The 22,181-nt window shown below is 32.8% G+C and overlaps 1 protein-coding gene across 1 annotated transcript in view; it reads left to right on the forward strand.

Moving 5' to 3' along the window:
- Positions 1 to 989: 989 nt before the first annotated feature.
- LOC143231631 (E3 ubiquitin-protein ligase MARCHF6-like) overlaps positions 990 to 22,181 on the forward strand; it is a 95,285-nt gene continuing 74,093 nt past the window's right edge. The window contains exons 1-5 of the mRNA XM_076466170.1: positions 990 to 1,097; positions 4,589 to 4,685; positions 5,857 to 5,930; positions 6,160 to 6,303; positions 11,214 to 11,286. Of these exons, the coding sequence (XP_076322285.1) occupies positions 1,079 to 1,097; positions 4,589 to 4,685; positions 5,857 to 5,930; positions 6,160 to 6,303; positions 11,214 to 11,286 (407 nt within the window). The 5' untranslated portion in view covers positions 990 to 1,078. The remainder of the gene's footprint in view (positions 1,098 to 4,588; positions 4,686 to 5,856; positions 5,931 to 6,159; positions 6,304 to 11,213; positions 11,287 to 22,181) is intronic.

Here is a 22,181-nt window from a genome sequence, read left to right on the forward strand (position 1 = left end):
GACGTTGATAAATGAAGATTTTGTGAAACGTACAACTGTCTTTCTTTTCCCTTAATTCTGTAATTATGGAGTTTCACCAAGAACCGACGGTTTCAAGTATCACTTATACAAAATAACTTACTTATATAAAGTAGCCCCGATAGCATATAGCTGATTTACTCTTTGTTTTGAAAATACTCGGTACACTTCACAACTATTATGTATTTAAAATGTAGGTTCAAATGTTCAAGAACACTTTATGTGAAATCCATACAGTTTTTTAAATGTTCTAGGCCTAACTTATCGTTATAATTAAGACCCGGAATAGCTCCCTCTCTAGCTATCATTAATTTCTGTATTAAAAATATAGCTTATAACAAAACATCCTTACGTATAGGCCCGGCATGGCCAGGTGGGTTAAAACGTTCGACTCGTAATCTGAGGGTTGCGGGTTCGAATCCCGGTCGCACCAAAACGTGCTCGCCCTTTCAACCGTGGGAGCGTTATAATTTCTCGGTCAATTCCACTATTCGTTGGTAAAGAGAAGCCCAAGAGTTGGCGGTGGGTGGTGATGAATAGCTGCCTTCCCTCTAGTCTTACACTGCAAAATTAGGGACGAAATTAAAAAAGCAAACAAACAAGGAACGGCTAGCATAGTAGCTTTGTGCGAAATTTAAAAAAAAAACAACGTCATTACGTAAAATGATCACAAACGATCAGTCTTTGCAAATATATCAGTAACCATGTTATATATCGAGTGTTTGTGCGACACAACATCATAATAAGATTAATAATAATAATAACAAGCAGGTCAAAAAAACAAACCGCAAATAAAATATGCCACTTTTCCTCCCAAAAGCATCCAATTCCATTCCCAAACCTTTCGTTAAGAGCGATTAATCTTTTCTTAATATATTTGACAATTTAGTATAAAAATAATAATAACAATGTTTGCTGATGGTGATTTATGTTTCTACCACACGAATAGAGTGGGTCATAATATAACATCTAGCAACATAATTAGGTTATGAGATGTTATTGCGCCTCCAGCGGCGACCTTACGTATTATACAAAACAGTAAATCAACTTTCATTGTAAAATGGACGATACGCAACAAGGTAAAAGTGAAATTATTTAAATCGTACCAAATTTAAAGTTTTTTTTTCGAAATTAAAAGTGGTTGGTACAGCTTAGGTAATAACTGTGTATGAGACATTTTTTGTAGAAATTCATGTTTACTAAAAATAAACTGAAGTTAGTAAAAGAAAGATTGACGTTAGTCTTATAATATTAATAATAATATGCGGTGGTGTCTGACTCTGAGCACTGTAACACTAATATCATTATTAAAAGTAATGTTTAGTGTTAGTAGGCTAGATCAACCATATGTGAACAAGGGATGTAATAACGGAACATTTCGACAGAAAAGGGTCATTTGGTTCTAAAAGGGTCTTTTTGCACATTCAGTGATTCAACTTTGAAAGAAGTGAAAAATTTTAATCAATCCTTCGTTTTCTAGTTTTGAGACCATTGATTCTTGAATAATTTCTTCTCTTAAGAATCTGAAATTTGAATAAAGTGCTGTCTGCCGTGATGAAAATTCATTCATTTAAAAAAAATAGAACTTATTTGGGGCCTGGGATACCTTTTTTGTTAATCTTAAATTTATGTCTTCTCATTCTAAGTATTTAAATATGAATTATGATATTTTCATTATCCATTATTATTTGTCTATGAATCTTATTAAGTTACTGTGTCAGTATATTAGTTAATATGCAAGACATAATTAGAATAAATGCCAGTAAACTCCGTGAATTTATCCACATGCACATATGCTAATTGTCTAGAGGTACAATAGTTTTGTGTAGCAATTTTTAAAGCATAATATGAATTAAATATTGTATATGCTTACTAATGTGTATAACAGTATAGCTTATTCATTTAGAAGGGTCAGCTGAAACCTTTTGGAATTGTTGATGAGTTGACTACTTCACAGTAAATAAGTTTAGTATTTGCTTCTGATATAGAATGAATATTTCAATGTTATTTTTATTGATAAAAGCTTAATAGTTTTAATTTAACTTTTGGTAATGATAAAAAGAGTTAGTAAATGGTTTTCTAATTTATTTATAAAAATTTTAATCTTAAAATAGAATATTATTTTTTGTATATAATGTTGTTTCCAGTTTTTGTCATATTAATGAAGGATAGTGTATGGTGTAAAGGGGAAGAGTGTAGCTGCTAGAATGACATACAGATTAGGAATTTGATACATTGAAAGAGGATTTAAAGATTTGGAAATGGATGAGAAGATAGTAAAATTTGGATATGATTATTTTATGATGTAGTTTATTTTGCTAATCACAGCCTTTACTTTTTTGTTGAAAGCTATATGGATATAAAAATACTTTTACTTGAAAATATTTGTTCACATAATAAAAGTATTATTGATGGGCTGAACCATAACACATAAATGACATAAACACAAAATTGTACGTGTAACATACACAAAATTCTGCATCCATGCAAAAGCATGTCTTAGTTGGACAAAATAATATAGGTTCTTATAATTTGCAAGTTACAATTATTATCACTTATAGTCCTTAGCTTTCTCTGTCAATTTTCCTTATATATATATATATATATATATCTAGTTGCAGCCTGTCCAGATATTCAACTCAGATAGCCATAGACTAGTAAGAACTGTGAACAAGCTATCTTGACTGTGAAATTAAGTATCATACACCTTTACAAAGATATTTTATTAGTAAAACCCCTCTTGGTACTAGTCTTGGTCTTGACCCTTCAGATGTTTGTTTTTATATTTTACAGGTTTCAAAAATAAGACTGGCTAAATTAAAAAACTGTAACAGTGTTAGACCAGTCGCGTACTTATGATTATTATGCATTAAATATTGATTATGCAGCAGTTCACATGAGGCTCAATGTGGCATTGAAAATGTTTTACAAGTAAAACCCCTCTTGTTACTACACCTTTACAAAGACATTTTACTAGTAAAATCCCTCTTGGTTCTACACCTTTATAAAGATACTAGTAAAACCCCTCTTGGTACTTTGCCTTTACAAGATATTTTAAAAGCCCTCTTGGTACTACACCTTTACAAGATATTTTACTAGTAAAGCCCCTCTTAGTACTACACCTCTATCTAGATGTTTCACCAGTAAAACCCCACTTGGTACTACACCTCTGTTTAGATGTTTTACTAGACTACATCTCTATTAAGTACTACACCTCTATCAAGATGTTTTATTAGTTAAACACCTCTTGGTACTACACCTCTATCAAGATGTTTTATCAGTAAAACACCTCTTGGTACTACACCTCTAGCATGATGTTTTACTGGTAAAATCCTTCGTATTACACCTCTATCAAGATGTTTTACTCGTAAAACTCCTCTTGGTAGAGGTGTAGTATCGAGGGGGTTTTACTAATGAAACATCTTGATACTACACCTTTAGCAAGACTTTTTACAAGTAAAACCTTTTTGTTAGTTCTTACTACATCTTTGTAATGATGTTTGTAGCACCTTCCCTCTATTTGTCATCAACCACCATATGCCCATACACTAATCCATAGTTGTAACACAAGTTATTCAAAACTAACAGCTACTATACATTGCATTATGTGTAATAGACTTACTACAGGTTTGTATGAACTTCATCTGGCATATGTATATATGTAGAATGTTAGCAATTTTCCCACATATTCAATACATCTAGTAGATCTGTTATGATCCTATTTGGCTTCAAAGATCATGAAGAATTTATTAATAGCAACATTGGTTTTAGTTTTATTTGCTACCATTATTTTTTATTTTTTTCCAAGGTGTAAACATTAAAACAGACTTAAAAGATTTGTGGCTAAGATATGAATAAAGTTTGCTTGATGCATATGATTTTTATTCCTCTTGCTTTATTTTTCAGTGTTTCTGTTTTTTGTTTTTGAATTTTGCTTGAAGCTGCTGCATGAGGGCTATCTGCACTAGCTGCCCCTAATTTTGCAGTGTAAGACTAGAGGGAAGGCAGCTAGTTATCACCACCCACCACCTACTCTTAGGCTATTCTTTTATCAATGAATAGTGGGATTGACCGTCACATTATAACGCCCCCACGGCTGAAAGGGCGAGCATGTTTGGCACGACCAGGATGCGAACCCGTGACTCTCAGATTAGGAGTTGAACAACTTAACCCCTCTGGCCATGCTGGCTCCTGCATTTTTTTCAGTCTAATTTATTATAATATTTGAGTTTTAGACATTGAGGTATCAACTACAATACTGATGGTGGGAATAGCTGTGCATTACCTATAACTCTGAACATGCTATCTAAACACTCAACTGAACAGTCGTGGACTAGATAAAACTGTGAACAGTTTGTTTTTATTGTCTTATTTGTCACCACTCATCACAAAACACATGAATGCAATATTTATTTGTGAACTTATGGCACATATTTTTAAAACTCTTAACAACAACCTCTGACCACTCTTTGCTCAGGGATGAATATTACACTTAAAATGGTTTAGAAACCTTTTTTTAAAAACAAAAATAGAATAGCTTTGAAAAATAATATTTGACTTATATTTTCAGATATCTGTAGAGTGTGCAGGTCAGAAGGTTCATTGGAAAAACCTTTGTTTCATCCATGCATTTGTACAGGAAGTATAAAATATATTCATCAAGAATGGTAAGGGTGTCACTTTAATATGTGATATACAAAGGTTTTGTAGGGGTTATAGCTTTTGTTACACACTTTACAAGTATGTGATATGATTTTCTATGGTGAAAAAACTGAGACATTGTAGTTCTACAGTTGGATGTTTGTATTTCCTTGTGGAATAATTTAACGTAAGCTTAATAAGAAAAATCCGATAGCAGTACTGTTACTTTTCCACATGAATACTTTATGACCAGAAGTGTCGTACAGCACAGTTTGAACAGAGGTTTGTTTTGTCTAACAACTAAGGACCCATTTTAACATTAACAGTGTTGTGAATTCTTTACTGAAACATGGTGCATTAGTTTTTATGTACTGGAATAGCTGCTATTCTTCTTGCTAATAAGCTATAAGTATAGTGAGATTCTGAATTCTAGATTTTTTTGAAGTGTTCTGAGGTAGATTAGTAAAATTCAGGCTTCACTTCAGGTTATGGCAAGACACAATTAATATTACATTCTCAGAGACTGGTGTATTTTTATTCACCACTGTAGATAAACTGATGTCAAAATATATGAGTGTACATCCACTGAGCACATGATTAAAACAGTTTAATTACAACCTCTAGTTCTCCAGTACTCTGGAAGGTTTTCAATATTCTGCTACACTGCTTCAGTCGGTCAGTTACTAATCTTACTACACGATAAGGTTCTTTTGAACATTTGGTAGGAAAGGACCTACTGCTAATTGGGCTGTGGTAATTTTAATGTTACGTGAATGTTTGTATCTACCTTTTAGAAAGGAAGGTCTGTTTTCTGAAAACATAAAGGTTATTGTGTTTGTTATAATACTATTTGTTTTTTGCATATGTGATTTCCTAGTATCATGAATATATGTATGGTATAATTTAATATTTTAGATTTATAACATAAACATGTTTTTACAGTAAACCATTTCATTTTTTTACATTAGTCATATTTATTGTCAAATGAAAATTGAATTAATTGGGACAATTAGGTTTTAAAATTAACAGTACTATTTTGAACTAAAGGTGTGCCTGTATACCAAGGTATGAAAGTTTAATTATTAATCATGTAGGACTAAATTGTTTACTTTGGCCACAAAAACAGTGTATAGTTTTCTTTACTATGTTACACTGACATTCATTCTAATTAGTGCATTTTTTAATTTTATGTTTTAGCTTAGTTCAGTGGCTCAAGTATAGCAGGAAGGAATTTTGTGAGTTGTGTAACCACAGGTTTTCTTTCATGCCAAGTAAGTATTAAAAATGGTCTATTGTTTTGATGTTAAAAGTAAACCATCATTTTGAAATTAACATTTTCAGAGATTAAGTATTAATTGTGATAATATGTTTCACTTTAAGATGGACAAATAAATGTTATTTTGCAGATTAAAAAAAAAACTAGAGTTATAGTAATGGTTCTTGAAAGCATTGTTTCACTGTCATATGCTAGTTTATGTTTTACTTTTTCTTTTTATTAAGTTTATTCACCAGATATGCCCCAGAGATTGCCAGTAAAAGATATCTTCAGTGGTCTTCTTACGAGCCTTGGTACAGCAGTACGATACTGGCTACATTATACTCTTGTGGCTTTTGCCTGGTTAGGTGTTGTACCTCTTACTGCATGTAAGTATTTTTATTAGGTTTGTTTAAAAATATATTGCAATCTTAATCGTTTACTTGTTACCTTTCATAAATATATCCTATTGGCTTAAGGGTAACCTTTTGAGTTTAATGATATACTTATAATGTATTACTTTCTTCTCTGGTATGGGAGGTCTTTTGTAGTCCTTCACCTCTGCAGCGATTGCCCTCCATGTTTTGTCCTCTGCTGTCTACTCCAGGTTATCATCCACTTCTAATAAATGCAGATCACTGTTCAACACCCATCCTAGACCTTTCTTCTCATCTTCGGTCAGCTGTGTATCTGTTTTTCTTGTATTTTCAACTAGTAGATCAGTATCATTTTTATAAGTCAGCATTTGTCTTGCTAACCATTACTCTAATCCAACTGAAAAGGGTATGAAACAATATACGGTCATCCATGATGATGAGAAAACCCACTTGTAGAGAAAATTGTGTGTGTAAAAAATGGCTGGTATGGGTAGAGAAAGCACTGTGTAGAAGAGCTTCTACATACCTGCTCTTTTTGCATATATAATATACAGCCACTTTTTTATCAACATTAAATTGCCTTCTATTCATTGTTCATCCTAGAGCTGCTATCTCCATATAGGCATTAACTTAATTTTGCAGGAATTTACAACTTTTAAAAGTATTCCATAGGCTACTTCTATGTATATTACTGTATGACTTCAGAAGTGAATAAATATATGATGTTTTTTTTCTTTCATATTTCCACATTTTTTCACATAATTGATGTAGCATAACAATATCCACTGTTGTTGGTCCTGGTCTAAAAGTATGGAGTTTCTTTGCAGTTATATTGTTTGCTAATGTTATTAGTGGCAAGAGTGAGGTTGCATGGTAATTCTCACACACCTTTCTTTTCTTCGTTTTAAACATAAGTACGGTTATTTTCTCTATTCTTTCCATTTTAAACAGTTAGATGAAGTAAATTAGAATGTTTAATATTAGATATTTAACTTTAAAGAAACTATGATGCCACTGAAACTTTGTAATGGGAGGTAATTTTAATTTCCTACTCTAATGTTGTTCTGAGGTTATTAAGTGAAACCTTGTGAAATTTATCCTTTTGTTGTTTTCAGTTGCTGTATTTTATGTGTTGTCAGAAATTTTAAATAGATGGTTTACTTTTAAGTTGTAATCATATTCATGTTTGATTTACGTTCTTAGTTAAAAGTTAAAGATGGTTAATCTTCCTTTTTTGTTTGTTTTGCACTGTTTCCTAATTACTTTAAACCAATGTTAAACTAGGATTTTGCTTTGTAATACAAGGCTAAGTAATCTTCATTTTTTCACGTTGAATGAGATCAACATGATCCGATAATTTCTAATTGGTTTTGTTGTATTTTGCACTTCATGTTAAAGCAGGGGGTTCTTTTATGTTGCTTGCCTTCTCTTTGTAATTCAGATGGGTCAACATGATGTAATATTCTGTAACTTTCAGGTTGGGTACCAATAATACCACATTACTAAATAAGATCACATACAATGTGGTCACCATGTTCTAGCCATTATGCTTTGGATCTAGGTTTGGGTCTATAACCGTGTAATTCCATGGATGAGACATGGAACTTTGGTGCCTGGTTGGGGTCTGAATGAATTCATGTTTTTTTAGTGATATTGGATTTTGCCTTTACCATCCAGGAATTAGATTTCATGTTGTCAGCACAAAGAGCATACCTGTTACAAAAATATTGCAGACCCCACTAGTGTGCTATTACTATATCTCATTCTTCACACCTCTGTTTTGTGCAGATGCTTTCTGTGTAGATTTTGCACTCACTGGCCCCTCCACCTTATCAGTGCAATATTCTAGCTAAATTGTGAGTAGAGATGAGTTTTGGAAGCTAATATTTTCCTGTACCAAAATGTATTTCTGTTAATACTTACTTCCTTTTACATTATCCTACTTTCCTCCCCATGAAATGCCTGATTTTAGGTCTGCTAACTGGACTGTATTGAAATCTGAATAGGAAGTAATAACAGGGAGCTTTTATATTATATATGAATCAGAGATAGGGAAGCATTGACATAGCAGAAGAGAATTGCAAGATTTAACTTGTTTTGGACAATATAGTAGGTATAAAGGTTGGATCAAGCAAGGAAAGATTCATACCAATGCTATGATGGGCAGAGAAGAAAAATGTGTTGGGGTTAAGCTAATTTGCAGGATGAGGTAAATATTGGAAACACACTTTCGGTATAGGAAAGTGTTAACTTTTGTGACTTTGTTTTTTAAATATGTGTAGATATAACAAACAGTTTTAAAAAATCCAAGTGAAGACAAGGTGGTATTTTATTACCTCTGCAAATAACACCTTCTGTTTCATATTCTAAGTGGATTGAGATTTGCGACCTTAAATTCTGAAATGCAAGTTAAATATCTGGCAAATAGTTATGAAGTAGACAATGAGAGCTTAGTTATTCAACTTGAGATTTGAAATGATTTAGTTTTTAGTTCTGTAAAACAATGTTACAGTCATAATAAAATAACAAAAGTGAAACTTGGTTAAATCACCCTCTTGAAGTTCTGTCAAATATCTGATTATAAGAAGATGCATCTGGTTACATTTCACAAGTTCCCCTTGTTAACTTTTTACAACCCAATGACTGAATGTATCTAAATACATTTGTAATATCTAATGAGTTTTGTTTGTGTATAAATAGAGGTGTTTATATTTGAAATTTTATGTGAAAGAAGTTTAAAAGTTTGATAATTTAAATCTCTAAAAAATTCTAATACTTACAGAATAAGACTATTTACATTGTGGCATCACTGATAAAATGATTACTGCTTTTACTACTTTTAACCTTGTATGCTTCGACTAAATGTCTAGAAATTATACTTAAAGAAAAAAATTACAAAAAACCTTTGTAATAAAATGTATGTATTCAAAATAAAGTACAATATTGGATAAGTTTATAAGAATAAAAAACTGCTACATATTTACAATTTCTCTTTTGTTGGGGATTATAACATTAAAAATCAGGTTTTGATACTCATTGTGGGTCAGGTGCAGGTAGCCTTTGATGTAGCTGTATATTTAACATAAGATTTTCTTTTGGTCATTCAAAAATGTTATGTTTCTTTAAAAGTCAGAACTATATTTTATTTTGCTAAATTTTGTACATTATTAGTATATTGTTTTTCCTTTGTGAACAGTTTTTGTTTCTTTACTTTCTGTTTTTGCCCAGACTTTGGTCTTTATACATTATCTGTTGTTTTAACTTAATCAAGTTTGAATGTACCAGATCATTATTAATAGCAAGTGTTCATTTTTAGGGTGACCTTACTGTTAAAAATGATATTGATAGTAAATACGATAATCCCTCTTGAGTTCTGGCCAGTGTGGTTGAATTGGTTTGAATCAGTATGTTCTGATTCATTGTCAAAGTTTTATTCTACATTTTTGAGTTGTTTGACCTTTTATCCCACAAAATCTTTAAAAAGACCTAAATAAAAAAGTGGTATTATACTAGGATATAACTTTATAAAGTATTGAGTTCATCCAACAATGAATGAATGATTGGCATCCAGTTAGTGTTTAGAAGAAAGAAAGAAGACAAAACAATAGAAAAAGAATGTTTCTTTGCAGAAACTTAACAAAACTAAAGAATGATCTACCACTTTCTATATTTTGCTAAACTGTTGATTTTTTAACTGAAAAGGCATTTGTATCTTAGTGCTAGAAAAGTTCTTTTTCATACTATAACCTGTTTCTCCATAGCTTAATTTGGTGAGACTTTGTATCAGTGAAATTAAACATTGTCCATTTGGGAAATTAATGAACAAAAAGGGAACCTAATACCCATTAAGATTTAATTTTCAAACAGTTAATAATTTTATTTTAATCTGGAGTGTCTGACAGTTTTTATACTGTTAAGCAGTATATTTAAAAGCAGAGATATAGCATGTGGATAGAAATATTTACGTTAGTTTGTTCAAATTAGACCATTTGATGTTGCACGCTTTTTACTTGTTATAGCTGATACATCTTCCTTGCGCTTGTTAATTATTTACTTTGAGACACATTTGTTGTTACAAACTTTTTACTTGTTATAGCTGATACATCTTCCTTGAGCTTGTTAATTATTTACTTTGAGACACATTTGTTGTTACAAACTTTTTACTTGTTATAGCTGATACATCTTCCTTGAGCTTGTTAATTATTTACTTTGAGACACATTTGTTGCTTGTATACTTTTTACTTGTTATAGCTGATACATCTTCCTTGTTAATTATTTACTTTGAGACACATTTGTTGCTTGTATACTTTTTACTTGTTATAGCTGATACATCTTCCTTGTTAATTATTTACTTTGAGACACATTTGTTGTTACACACTTTTTACTTGTTATAGCTGATACATCTTCCTTGTTAATTATTTACTTTGAGACACATTTGTTGCTTGTATACTTTTTACTTGTTATAGCTGATACATCTTCCTTGTTAATTATTTACTTTGAGACACATTTGTTGCTTGTATACTTTTTACTTGTTATAGCTGATACATCTTCCTTGTTTAATTATTTACTTTGAGACACATTTGTTGTTACACACTTTTTACTTGTTATAGCTGATACATCTTCCTTGTTAATTATTTACTTTGAGACACATTTGTTGCTTGTATACTTTTTTCAACTACATTTCTTCAACCAGTAATTGATTTTGCAATTTTAATTTGTGTATTTGTGTAGTATATGTCCATATTGTTACCAATGTAAGTAACCATTTAAAAAAAGAACATTTTGTCTGTATTGATATAGCTAACCTATATATATATAAAGTGGTAAAGTTTTCATGAAATATTTTTATTGATAAGTAATTATTCTGTGAGAAGATCTGTAATTTTTATTCTTATTTGACAAAAAATACTTTTCTTTGTTAGGTCGAATATATCGTTGCTTGTTCACTGGCTCAGTAAGTTCACTTCTAACTTTACCACTGGATATGCTTTCAACGTAAGTTCTTAATTACTACTTTATTTCAGATAACTTATTGCCAGTGGCCCACTTTATGAAAGTTGGTTAACAGTGTCACTGTATTAACAAAATTCTTATGTAGATTTACCTTTTCTATATGCTATTTCCAAACTCCATAAATCTCCAATTAAATTTAGGTTTATTTCTAATTCAATAAGAACAATTATAAACAACTGGTCATTTTATTAAATAACTTACTTAATACTTCACTTGGTAAAGTTAAAAATATAAGTGTTGATAATAAAAAACGTACCTTTTGGATAATAAAAAATAATCAGCCTATTATAGAATTTCTAAGAACTTGTGAACAAATAAATAGCATTCAAATGTTTGATTTCACCACACTATACATCACAATTCCATTAAAAGATTAAATTTTTTGTTTTTAGATTTATTAATAGAACAGTTTTTTTTTATTCTTTCATAGAACTGGAAGGAAGAAAACTTAGCTCTTAAAAATATAAAAGGTTATATTAAATTTCTGCATTTACAATAATTATATATTTTTCAATAACTATGCATTTAAATAAGTAATAGGAATTCCAGTAGGAGCTAACTATTCTACTTTTATTGGAAATTTATATCTTTACATTTATGAGAACAGCTTTATTTTTAAACTACATAAACCCAGATATTTTTGCTTTAACTTAGGTATATAGATGATTTGATTAGTATAAATAATTCTGAAATAAATAATGGTATTAACACTATCTGGTAGACTTAGAAATTAAAAATACATGAATGTCTAATACAGAAGCACATTATTTAGATTTAGAAAAAATTAATCAATAAGGATATGAATATAAAGAAAATATTTTGCCTTTCCAATTCATGGTTTACCCCCTTTTCATAGTAATGTACCATACCCTTCTGTTATAAACATTATAACTTCACAATTATTCAGATTTTATAAAATATGTAATAGATTACAGTATTTTATTAGTAATGTTGAAGTACTGATACAAAAATTAATATTGAATGGGTTTAATAAAGAAACTTTAAATAAAATTATTAAGATATTCTATACCAAATATACAGTGGGCAAAAAAAGTATATGGCCACAATATTTTCCCAAATATATCTTGCACTTTGATTGGTAGAAAAAAATAATTTTAGCCAATAAAATCTTAATACCTTATATTTTGTATTTACCGAAGGGATTTCTGATACACAAACTAAGTTATAAGATATGCAGCCAAGAAGATACACACATACAAGCACTGAATGAAATATATATGTAACCACTATGTGAATAACGTAAATGAAAATGCATTTTCAACAAACTTAATAGTTAATCTTCTTACCTTTCTTAATAACAACCTCAAGACATTTTTTCTGCATACTTTAAGTAAGTTTTCGAAGGTAAGTCGCATCAACTTCATCCCATGCCTTCAAAATGGGCTTTTTGAGAGATTCAACATCCTGATATTGCTTCCCATTTGCATAAACTTGCTGGGACATCCACCCCCAAACATTCTCAATTGGATTTAAGTCTGGAGAATTGGCAGGCCAGTCCATAACGTCAACATTCCATTCTTGAAACTAACTGCTAGTTGCCTTGGAAAAATGTATAGATGCATTGTCTTGCTGAAATATGAACCTAGTCCCATAATGCAGGTGCATTTATATGGATGAACACCTTACTGCATATTAAGACTTATTTCAAGTATAAAAATTGATGGTTGCAATAGATTTAATGGGTGAGGGCTGGGAGCTATACTAGTTAGTTCAGATAACTGATCGGGACCCTTCATACCAGTATAATTCATTTTCTAGGTGACCAGTTAGTACCTTTTAACTTTAATGGGGGCTGGAATGCTAACTTAGAGTTAAGTTTATTTAACTTACTTATCCCCAAATGGAAGTACCTTACTTTTATTTTGTCTTCTTTACTTTAGAAAGCAGTCACTTTCCCACAACTGTCTGCAGGCAGTAAAGGGTGATATCATTGTGGGCTTGACTACCCACATCTCACTGTCCTGTTTCTAATCTCTATTATTTTAATTTCTTTTGTTCCTTTGTTTTATTTCTTTCTGTGAAATGAGATTGAAAGTAAGACTGATAGGTGGTGTATCCCCACCACAGTGCAGCTCCTACTTCTTCAATCACCTCCAAAACCAAAGATATATTCTATATCTCATATTATAGTCTGTACCTTGGGACCCTTTTAATTGGTGCAGTTTTGTTATTTATTTTTGTTTATGTTTGGTTATAACAAACTATATATATGCATTGGCAATCTGTTGCATTGATCCTTTTGATCTTAGGTAGTAAATGCTAAGTTAATTTATGTATCAAACACTTATATTTTGTATTTCAAAATATTTCTCTGGTTCTATATGAAGTTTAAATGCATGGATTTAATTTTCACATACTTGTATAGTTTACTATAACAACTCATGTCAGAATGACAAGTTTGTGCATAAATACCATTTAACTTTTGCTTATCTTATTGTAGAAATAATGTTTTGTTTTCTGTTTCTTGTGGCAAAAAAAAAATCCATAGTTACACAATACTTGTGTAACTTGTATACCCATGTCTGTCTCTTATTCATTTAGCAACTTAATTACATTATCTCCATACAGTTTTGCAAAGTTTAATTTGAACTTATAACCGAAATTTATTATTCATTATATCACAAAATTTCAGCATCTTGGAACAGTCCTCTTACAAAAAATTTTAAATTTTATGTTATGGCTCATTTTATTTACTTTTGAATGTGCATTTAGGGCTTGTTTTTGCTGTAAGTACATAGCTCACATAACAAGACAGTGTAGCTGATTTCATTATTCCTGGTCATTTAAAGATCAAAATGACTTCTGATATTTCTTTATCTAAATACAGTTTCAGCTTTTCTCAATTGTTTTAGGTTTGTCTATAAATTAATTTAACAGAAAAGTTCAAAATAATCAATTCCAATACATCATTTCCCCCCCTCACAAGATCAGCTATTCTCGTTTATTGCTGTCTTCTGTACACTCACTTTTTACTATGCATGCCATAAGTTTTCTACAACGCCCTCCTCAGTGGAAGCAACTGATTCCAGTGTGCCTTGAGCAAATCTTCACACATCACTTATCCACCAGTAGGTTATAATATATTCATGTGATGCATGTGAGTCCCTCTAGATATCACTACCAAACCACCACTTCTTGTTTGATGTCTTTTTTATTGTGTTCTTTTGTGTTTGAGATTGTATTTTCTCAAAATGTTTATTTTAACTTAAAATACTGTTTTATTGATATTATTTCAATTCATTTACTGTATTTCTATTTGTTTCAAACACTGTTGTCAACTACATCACCACAAATTCTGAAGTTAATATCACCACTTCAGATGTCATACAGTCGATACAGGTGATGGTAACCTGACAGAAGTTTTGTTCATGTTTTTATGTAGGAAGATTAAACATTATATGGGTCAGTCTTTATCTCCAAGTGTTTTCTCCTCTTCCTCCTGATCATGTTAACTTTAATCATCTATTTCCACCTGCTTCTTTTGCCATGCCTTCCCATACTCTTCCTGAGGATTCTGTTTGGCCTGACCCCTGACATTCGGGTTTATGCTGACCAAAACTGTCTCTCACAGGCTAACAGATCAATTGACCCTTGCAATTTATAGAGCAAGCTGTTTATATCTTGACCAACAACTGTTGGTTTCACTTCTGTCTGTATGGGGAACTGGATGTGAAACTTCCATTGGTCTCACTCATGCTTAAGTTTCCTGCTCCATTTTACCCTCACACCCCTTTTGCATTACCTTCCCATGATCCTTCTGCTGTCTGAGACTCTTTGCAGAAATACTGAGTGGTTTTTCTGGGAACAACCTCTCCCTCCTTACCTCCTCATTGGCTCACTTATCCTTAGCTCTGGCTCAACATACAGGGTATTGTTGTTGGGACCTTCTAGGCATGATGCTGTTTTATCTCAAACCTATTTACAATTTCTTTATTTCCATGGTTTGTGTATGGTGCCATTTTTTTAAATGTTTCATCTTTGATACAGTCCCAAATTCCTTGGTATCTTGGATGGCATCTGCCCAGCAACACTCTGCCATTTCCTATCCAGTTTCCTGTTTATCTCAGTCAAAGCTAAGTGTGGTAGCTATTTCAGTACTCATTGTTTCTATTCCTTACCTGTCCCTCCTTCCCACTGTGCAGTGGTTTGCTGTTTACCTGGAGGATGCACAATACACCAGTAATTTTTGATAACGAGAAACCCACTTGAAATAAAAATGAATCTCAGATTGGCTGGTATGGGTACTAACACTTTTATTGATAAGCAGAGAACAATGTTTCGATCTTCCTAGGTCATCTTCAGATTAACAAAGAGAGTTTGAATGTGACTGTTGTTGCCGGACACATGCCTTAGGGACAAGAGTAAAAATGTGTACAGGATTGTAGGTGGCATTGCAGTTGGATGTTAGGTTATTAATTACTACAAGTATGAAGGTGTTTCTTTATATTAGTTTAATTTTGGTTTTAGTTTTTGTATAAGTAGGACTTCTTTGATTTTGCTCTTGTTTATATTTGTTTCCCTACTTAGTATTTGAAAGTTTTTTATGATTATGTTGTGTTTATTTGATTTGCAGTGCTCAAAAATGTGTGAAGATATTTTTGTGTTCTTTGAATCTCATTTCCATTTTTTGCTTGTTTCTCCAATATAGAAGTCATGGCAGTTATCACATTGTATTTTATAAATTATGTTGGTGTTATGTTTGTCAGTGTAATTATTACATAGTATGGACTCTAGTTTTGTACTTGGTTTTTGAATAAATTTGGTGTTTATATCCACAAAACTATGCTCACCTGATAGAATTAATGATAAAATCAACAAAATGAAATAATACTTCATCAACACCAATAAAGTTTTTAAAAAAAAAAGTGGAAAAAATTATATGCACACACCTAGACCAACAACAAACAAACAACAATAAATCCCAAGATACAACAAACTGCAAAACCTTATACTGTTGTATACCATATGTTTCCACGTTGTTGTTTTTTGAAGAAATTTGTTGATGTTGATTAAGTGTTTTATTTTGTTGATTTCATCATTAATTTTATTTGATGAGCATAGTTTTGTGGCTGTGTTTGTTTGGTTTCTTAATATGTCGAGTTTTTGTTTTATTTCATGTGCTGAGTCCCAGGGAATGTATAATCCAGTATGGTTGATTTTCCTGTGGATTTCTGTTTTGAATTGTGTATCAGTTCTAGTGATCTTGAGGTTAAGAAATTCTCTGTGGTTAGTTTCTTCCTGTTTGCATGTGAAGTTAATATTGGGGTGTATAAAGTGAACATGATTGAAAAAAACTAAGTGTGTGTTCTGTAGATGTGAATCCAGCAATGGTATCATCAACATACCTCTACCAGTATAGTGGTGGGTGTAAGGCTGAATTGATCACAAGTAAAAGTTCCAGTGACTACTTGGTGGGTTCAGACCCAGTGGAAACTTTCCTTGCAACTTTCATTCTTTGGTGATGTACTTTTACCTCAGTTGTATGTGTTCATATTTTGTCAGAGCGATTCAAAATTTGTTTTTTTCCCCACCTCTTGTGTCCCAGGTATCTGTTTCCTTCCTTTTTCCTTGAGATCCAATAACTTCCCAACATCTATTGAAAGTGGTACAGGACTTCCTCACCTAACATGCTGTCAGACTTGTCCCACTTCATTAATCAGGATTTTAAACTTATCTGTTTGTTTTTCACAAAAAAAGATCAGGGACTGTAAGCCTGTCATCGATCTTTCCTACCTCTATCACAGTGTTCATCTCCTTTGTTTCACCATTGAGAACTACCTCATCATTCTGTGTGCATTTTTTCCATGTCTATGGATGACCAAGATGTACATCTCTAGTATCTTACCTCATATTCTAATCTCTAAATAGTCTTGTCCTTTTGTTTAGTTTGTCCATCAAGGGATGGTTTATCAAGTTCACACCCTACCATTCGGGCTGACTTCAGCTCTGTACATTTTCTCTTGGAGGATACTAGCTTTTGCCCTTTCTCTTCATGCCATAGGGCTACATTTCCATTTTAACATCAATGACTGGCTGTTTCTAACCCATTCTGAATAGAAATCTGCCTGCCTTACTCATCAGCTCTTTCTTGAAGCAGCTAAGTCCTATCCATTACTTTGTGTATTTGGGTGTTTTTTTCAACACACACCTCTGTCAAGCCCAACCTTCTCCTCTTAGGCTCTGTTCTATGAAATTTTCAGTTTTGACATGCTCTGTCTTCTTCCTCACTTTCTGCATATGAGGTACAGTCACTTTTGGGGATGTGGTCTTCTGTGAAACCACTAATTCTCCTCAGCCATGCACATGTGCTCCCTTCAATGGATTATGCACAATTAGTGCAACCTTGTTCAGGATCCCTTGGAAACTCCTATCACCCTTCCTCCTTTTTTTGTAGACAAACTACTTTACTGATTGGACAAAACTCACACGTTGGCAAATGTTTCTCTTTCACCTCCTTATCTGGACATTTCTTTATTGATGCATCCTTTCAGAGTTGGGGTGCATGGGTCAGTCACCAGGTGGCTTTGGGTCATTGGTCTCTAGACAAAACATCTTTACATTTCAACATTCTAGAGCTCCTAGCTATTTGTTGGGCTTTGGTTGACTTTCTTCCATTGCCACACATTGTCTGGTAATGATCCATTCTGTCAGTTCCATGGTGGTGGTCTATATCAACCACCAATGTGGACCGGGTCATGTTCCTCTGTTTTTGCATGTTGGGTATCCTATATTTGGCCCACTTGCAACACATTCATCTAACTGTGTGTAATGTCCTAGATAGCTTTCCCACCCTTACACATGATTTACCTGATGAAGTGTTCCCTTCATCCCCTTGTTTTCTGATGGCTTTGCAGTCTGTGGGGGTGTTTTTCACATTCATGGTTTTGTCATCTCTCTCAGTCACCATTCACTCCAATTTTGGTCCCTAGTTCCTCATTCTCAGGCTGTGGTTATAGATGCCTTCAGCCAGGATTAAGCATACAAATTCCTATATGTTTATTCTTCTCTCCAGTTACTTCATCGGGTAGTTTTCTTAATCCATACCACGACGTACTGGGTTCTTCGGATTGCTCCCTGCTAGCTAGCTTAACTAGGATTTATTTTATTTACTCCACCTACAATGTTCCCCTCCAGTACCATTTCCCTTATTACCAGAACTCCTTTGTCAACCCCAGTAATCAGCTATAGATCCTACACTTTGTCTTGTATATACTCACCTGGCTTAATCAGCTATAGATCCTACACTTTGTCTTGTATATACTCACCTGGCTTAATCAGCTATAGATCCTACACTTTGTCTTGTATATACTCACCTGGCTTAATCAGCTATAGATCCTACACTTTGTCTTGTATATACTCACCTGGCTTTTGTCCAGTCCTTGGTAAGGAGATCTGGTTTCTTCCATCATGTAGCTTCTCATTTGGCCCAGTTCATCTCTTCTTCTTCTGTGAAAGTGTATCAGAGAAAGTGAAAGGTCTTTAGTACTTGGGCCCAGGTTCAGGGTTTACCGACTGCTTGTCCTACTGTTGCTGGTATCTCTTAGTTTCTCATGTGGCTTTTTGACCAGGGGTCTTCAGTCTCCAAAACTGTGCTCACCAAATAAAATTAATGATGAAATCAACAAAATGAAACAAAACTTCATCTACATCAACAAATTTCCACCAAAAACCATGGGAAAAAAATTATATGCAGACACCTAGACCAAGAACAAACAAATAATAAATCTCAAGGTATAACAAGCTACAAAACCTTACACTGCTATATACCAAGTGTCCTTGATATTAGCAAAAATATAATGAATGTTTGGGAAAAAACTTAACTCCAAATTTATTCAAAAACCAGGTACAAAACTAAAGTCCATACAATGTAAAAACTACACTTACAAACACAACACCAACATAATTTATAAAATACAATGCAACAATTGCCACAACTTCTATATTGGAGAAACAAGCAGAAAAATGAAAACCACGGTCAAATAACAAAAAAACACCTTCATACTTTTTGAAACACTGCAAATCAAATAAACATAACATAACTGTAGAAAAACCCAGATACTAAGTAGAAACAAATGCAAAATCAAAGAAGCCTAACTTATGTAACAACTAAAACCAAAATTAAACCAACATAAAGGAACACCTTTATACCTGTACTAAGTGAACACCTTTATACCTGTACTAAGTGAACACCTTTATACCTGTACTAAGTGAACACCTTTATACCTGTACTAAGTGATAACATCTAACTGTGATACTCTTTACAACCCCATAATTAAACCAACATAAAGGAACACCTTTATACCTGTACTAAGTGAACACCTTTATACCTGTACTAAGTGAACACCTTTATACCTGTACTAAGTGAACACCTTTATACCCGTTACTAAAGTGAACACCTTTATACCGCATTTAAGGTGAACACCTTTATACCCGCACTAAGTGAACACCTTTATACCCGCATTTAAGTGAACACCTTTATACCCGTATAAAGTGAACACCTTTATACCCGTTGCTAAGTGAACACCTTTATACCCGTGCTAAGTGAACACCTTTATACCGTTTAAGTGAACACCTTTATACCCGTGCTAAAGTGAACACCTTTATACCCGTTGCTAAGTGATAACACCTTTATACCGGTGCTAAGTGATAACACCTTTATACCCGTACTAAGTGATAACACCTTTATACCCGTTCTAAGTGATAACACCTTTATACCTGTACTAAGTGAACACCTTTATACCTGTACTAAGTGATAACATCTAACTGTGATACTCTTTACAACCCCATAATTAAACCAACATAAAGGAACACCTTTATACCTGTACTAAGTGAACACCTTTATACCTGTACTAAGTGAACACCTTTATACCTGTACTAAGTGAACACCTTTATACCTGTACTAAGTGAACATCTTTATACCTGTACTAAGTGAACATCTTTATACCTGTACTAAGTGAACACCTTTATACCTGTACTAAGTGAACACCTTTATACCTGTACTAAGTGAACACCTTTATACCTGTACTAAGTGAACATCTTTATACCTGTACTAAGTGAACACCTTTATACCTGTACTAAGTGATAACACCTTTATACCTGTACTAAGTGATAACACCTTTATACCTGTACTAAGTGATAACACCTTTATACCTGTACTAAGTGATAACACCTTTATACCTGTACTAAGTGATAACACCTTTATACCTGTACTAAGTGAACACCTTTATACCTGTACTAAGTGATAACATCTTTATACCTGTACTAAGTGATAACATCTTTATACCTGTACTAAGTGATAACACCTTTATACCTGTACTAAGTGAACACCTTTATACCTGTACTAAGTGAACACCTTTATACCTGTACTAAGTGAACACCTTTATACCTGTACTAAGTGAACACCTTTATACCTGTACTAAGTGAACACCTTTATACCTGTACTAAGTGAACACCTTTATACCTGTACTAAGTGAACACCTTTATACCTGTACTAAGTGAACACCTTTATACCTGTACTAAGTGAACACCTTTATACCTGTACTAAGTGAACACCTTTATACCTGTACTAAGTGAACACCTTTATACCTGTACTAAGTGAACACCTTTATACCTGTACTAAGTGATAACACCTTTATACCTGTACTAAGTGAACACCTTTATACCTGTACTAAGTGAACACCTTTATACCTGTACTAAGTGAACACCTTTATACCTGTACTAAGTGAACACCTTTATACCTGTACTAAGTGAACACACCTTTATACCTGTACTAAGTGAACACATCTTTATACCTGTACTAAGTGAACACCTTTATACCTGTACTAAGTGATAACACCTTTATACCTGTACTAAGTGATAACACCTTTATACCTGTACTAAGTGATAACACCTTTATACCTGTACTAAGTGAACACCTTATACCTGTACTAAGTGATAACACCTTTATACCTGTACTAAGTGAACACCTTTATACCTGTACTAAGTGAACACCTTTATACCTGTACTAAGTGAACACCTTTATACCTGTACTAAGTGATAACATCTTTATACCTGTACTAAGTGATAACATCTTTATACCTGTACTAAGTGAACATCTTTATACCTGTACTAAGTGAACACCTTTATACCTGTACTAAGTGATAACATCTTTATACCTGTACTAAGTGAATACCTTTATACCTGTACTAAGTGAACATCTTTATACCTGTACTAAGTGATAACATCTTTATACCTGTACTAAGTGAACACCTTTATACCTGTACTAAGTGAACACCTTTATACCTGTACTAAGTGAACACCTTTATACCTGTACTAAGTGAACACCTTTATACCTGTACTAAGTGATAACATCTTTATACCTGTACTAAGTGAACACCTTTATACCTGTACTAAGTGAACACCTTTATACCTGTACTAAGGGAACACCTTTATACCTGTACTAAGTGATAACATCTTTATACCTGTACTAAGTGAACATCTTTATACCTGTACTAAGTGAACACCTTTATACCTGTACTAAGTGAACACCTTTATACCTGTACTAAGTGAACACCTTTATACCTGTACTAAGTGAACACCTTTATACCTGTACTAAGTGAACACCTTTATACCTGTACTAAGTGAACACCTTTATACCTGTACTAAGTGATAACACCTTTATACCTGTACTAAGTGAACACCTTTATACCTGTACTAAGTGAACACCTTTATACCTGTACTAAGTGAACACCTTTATACCTGTACTAAGTGATAACATCTTTATACCTGTACTAAGTGAACACCTTTATACCTGTACTAAGTGAACACCTTTATACCTGTACTAAGTGAACACCTTTATACCTGTACTAAGTGAACAC

The sequence above is a fragment of the Tachypleus tridentatus genome, chromosome 11, assembly GCF_004210375.1.
Source record: "Tachypleus tridentatus isolate NWPU-2018 chromosome 11, ASM421037v1, whole genome shotgun sequence".
In the NCBI taxonomy this organism is placed as follows: domain Eukaryota; kingdom Metazoa; phylum Arthropoda; class Merostomata; order Xiphosura; family Limulidae; genus Tachypleus; species Tachypleus tridentatus.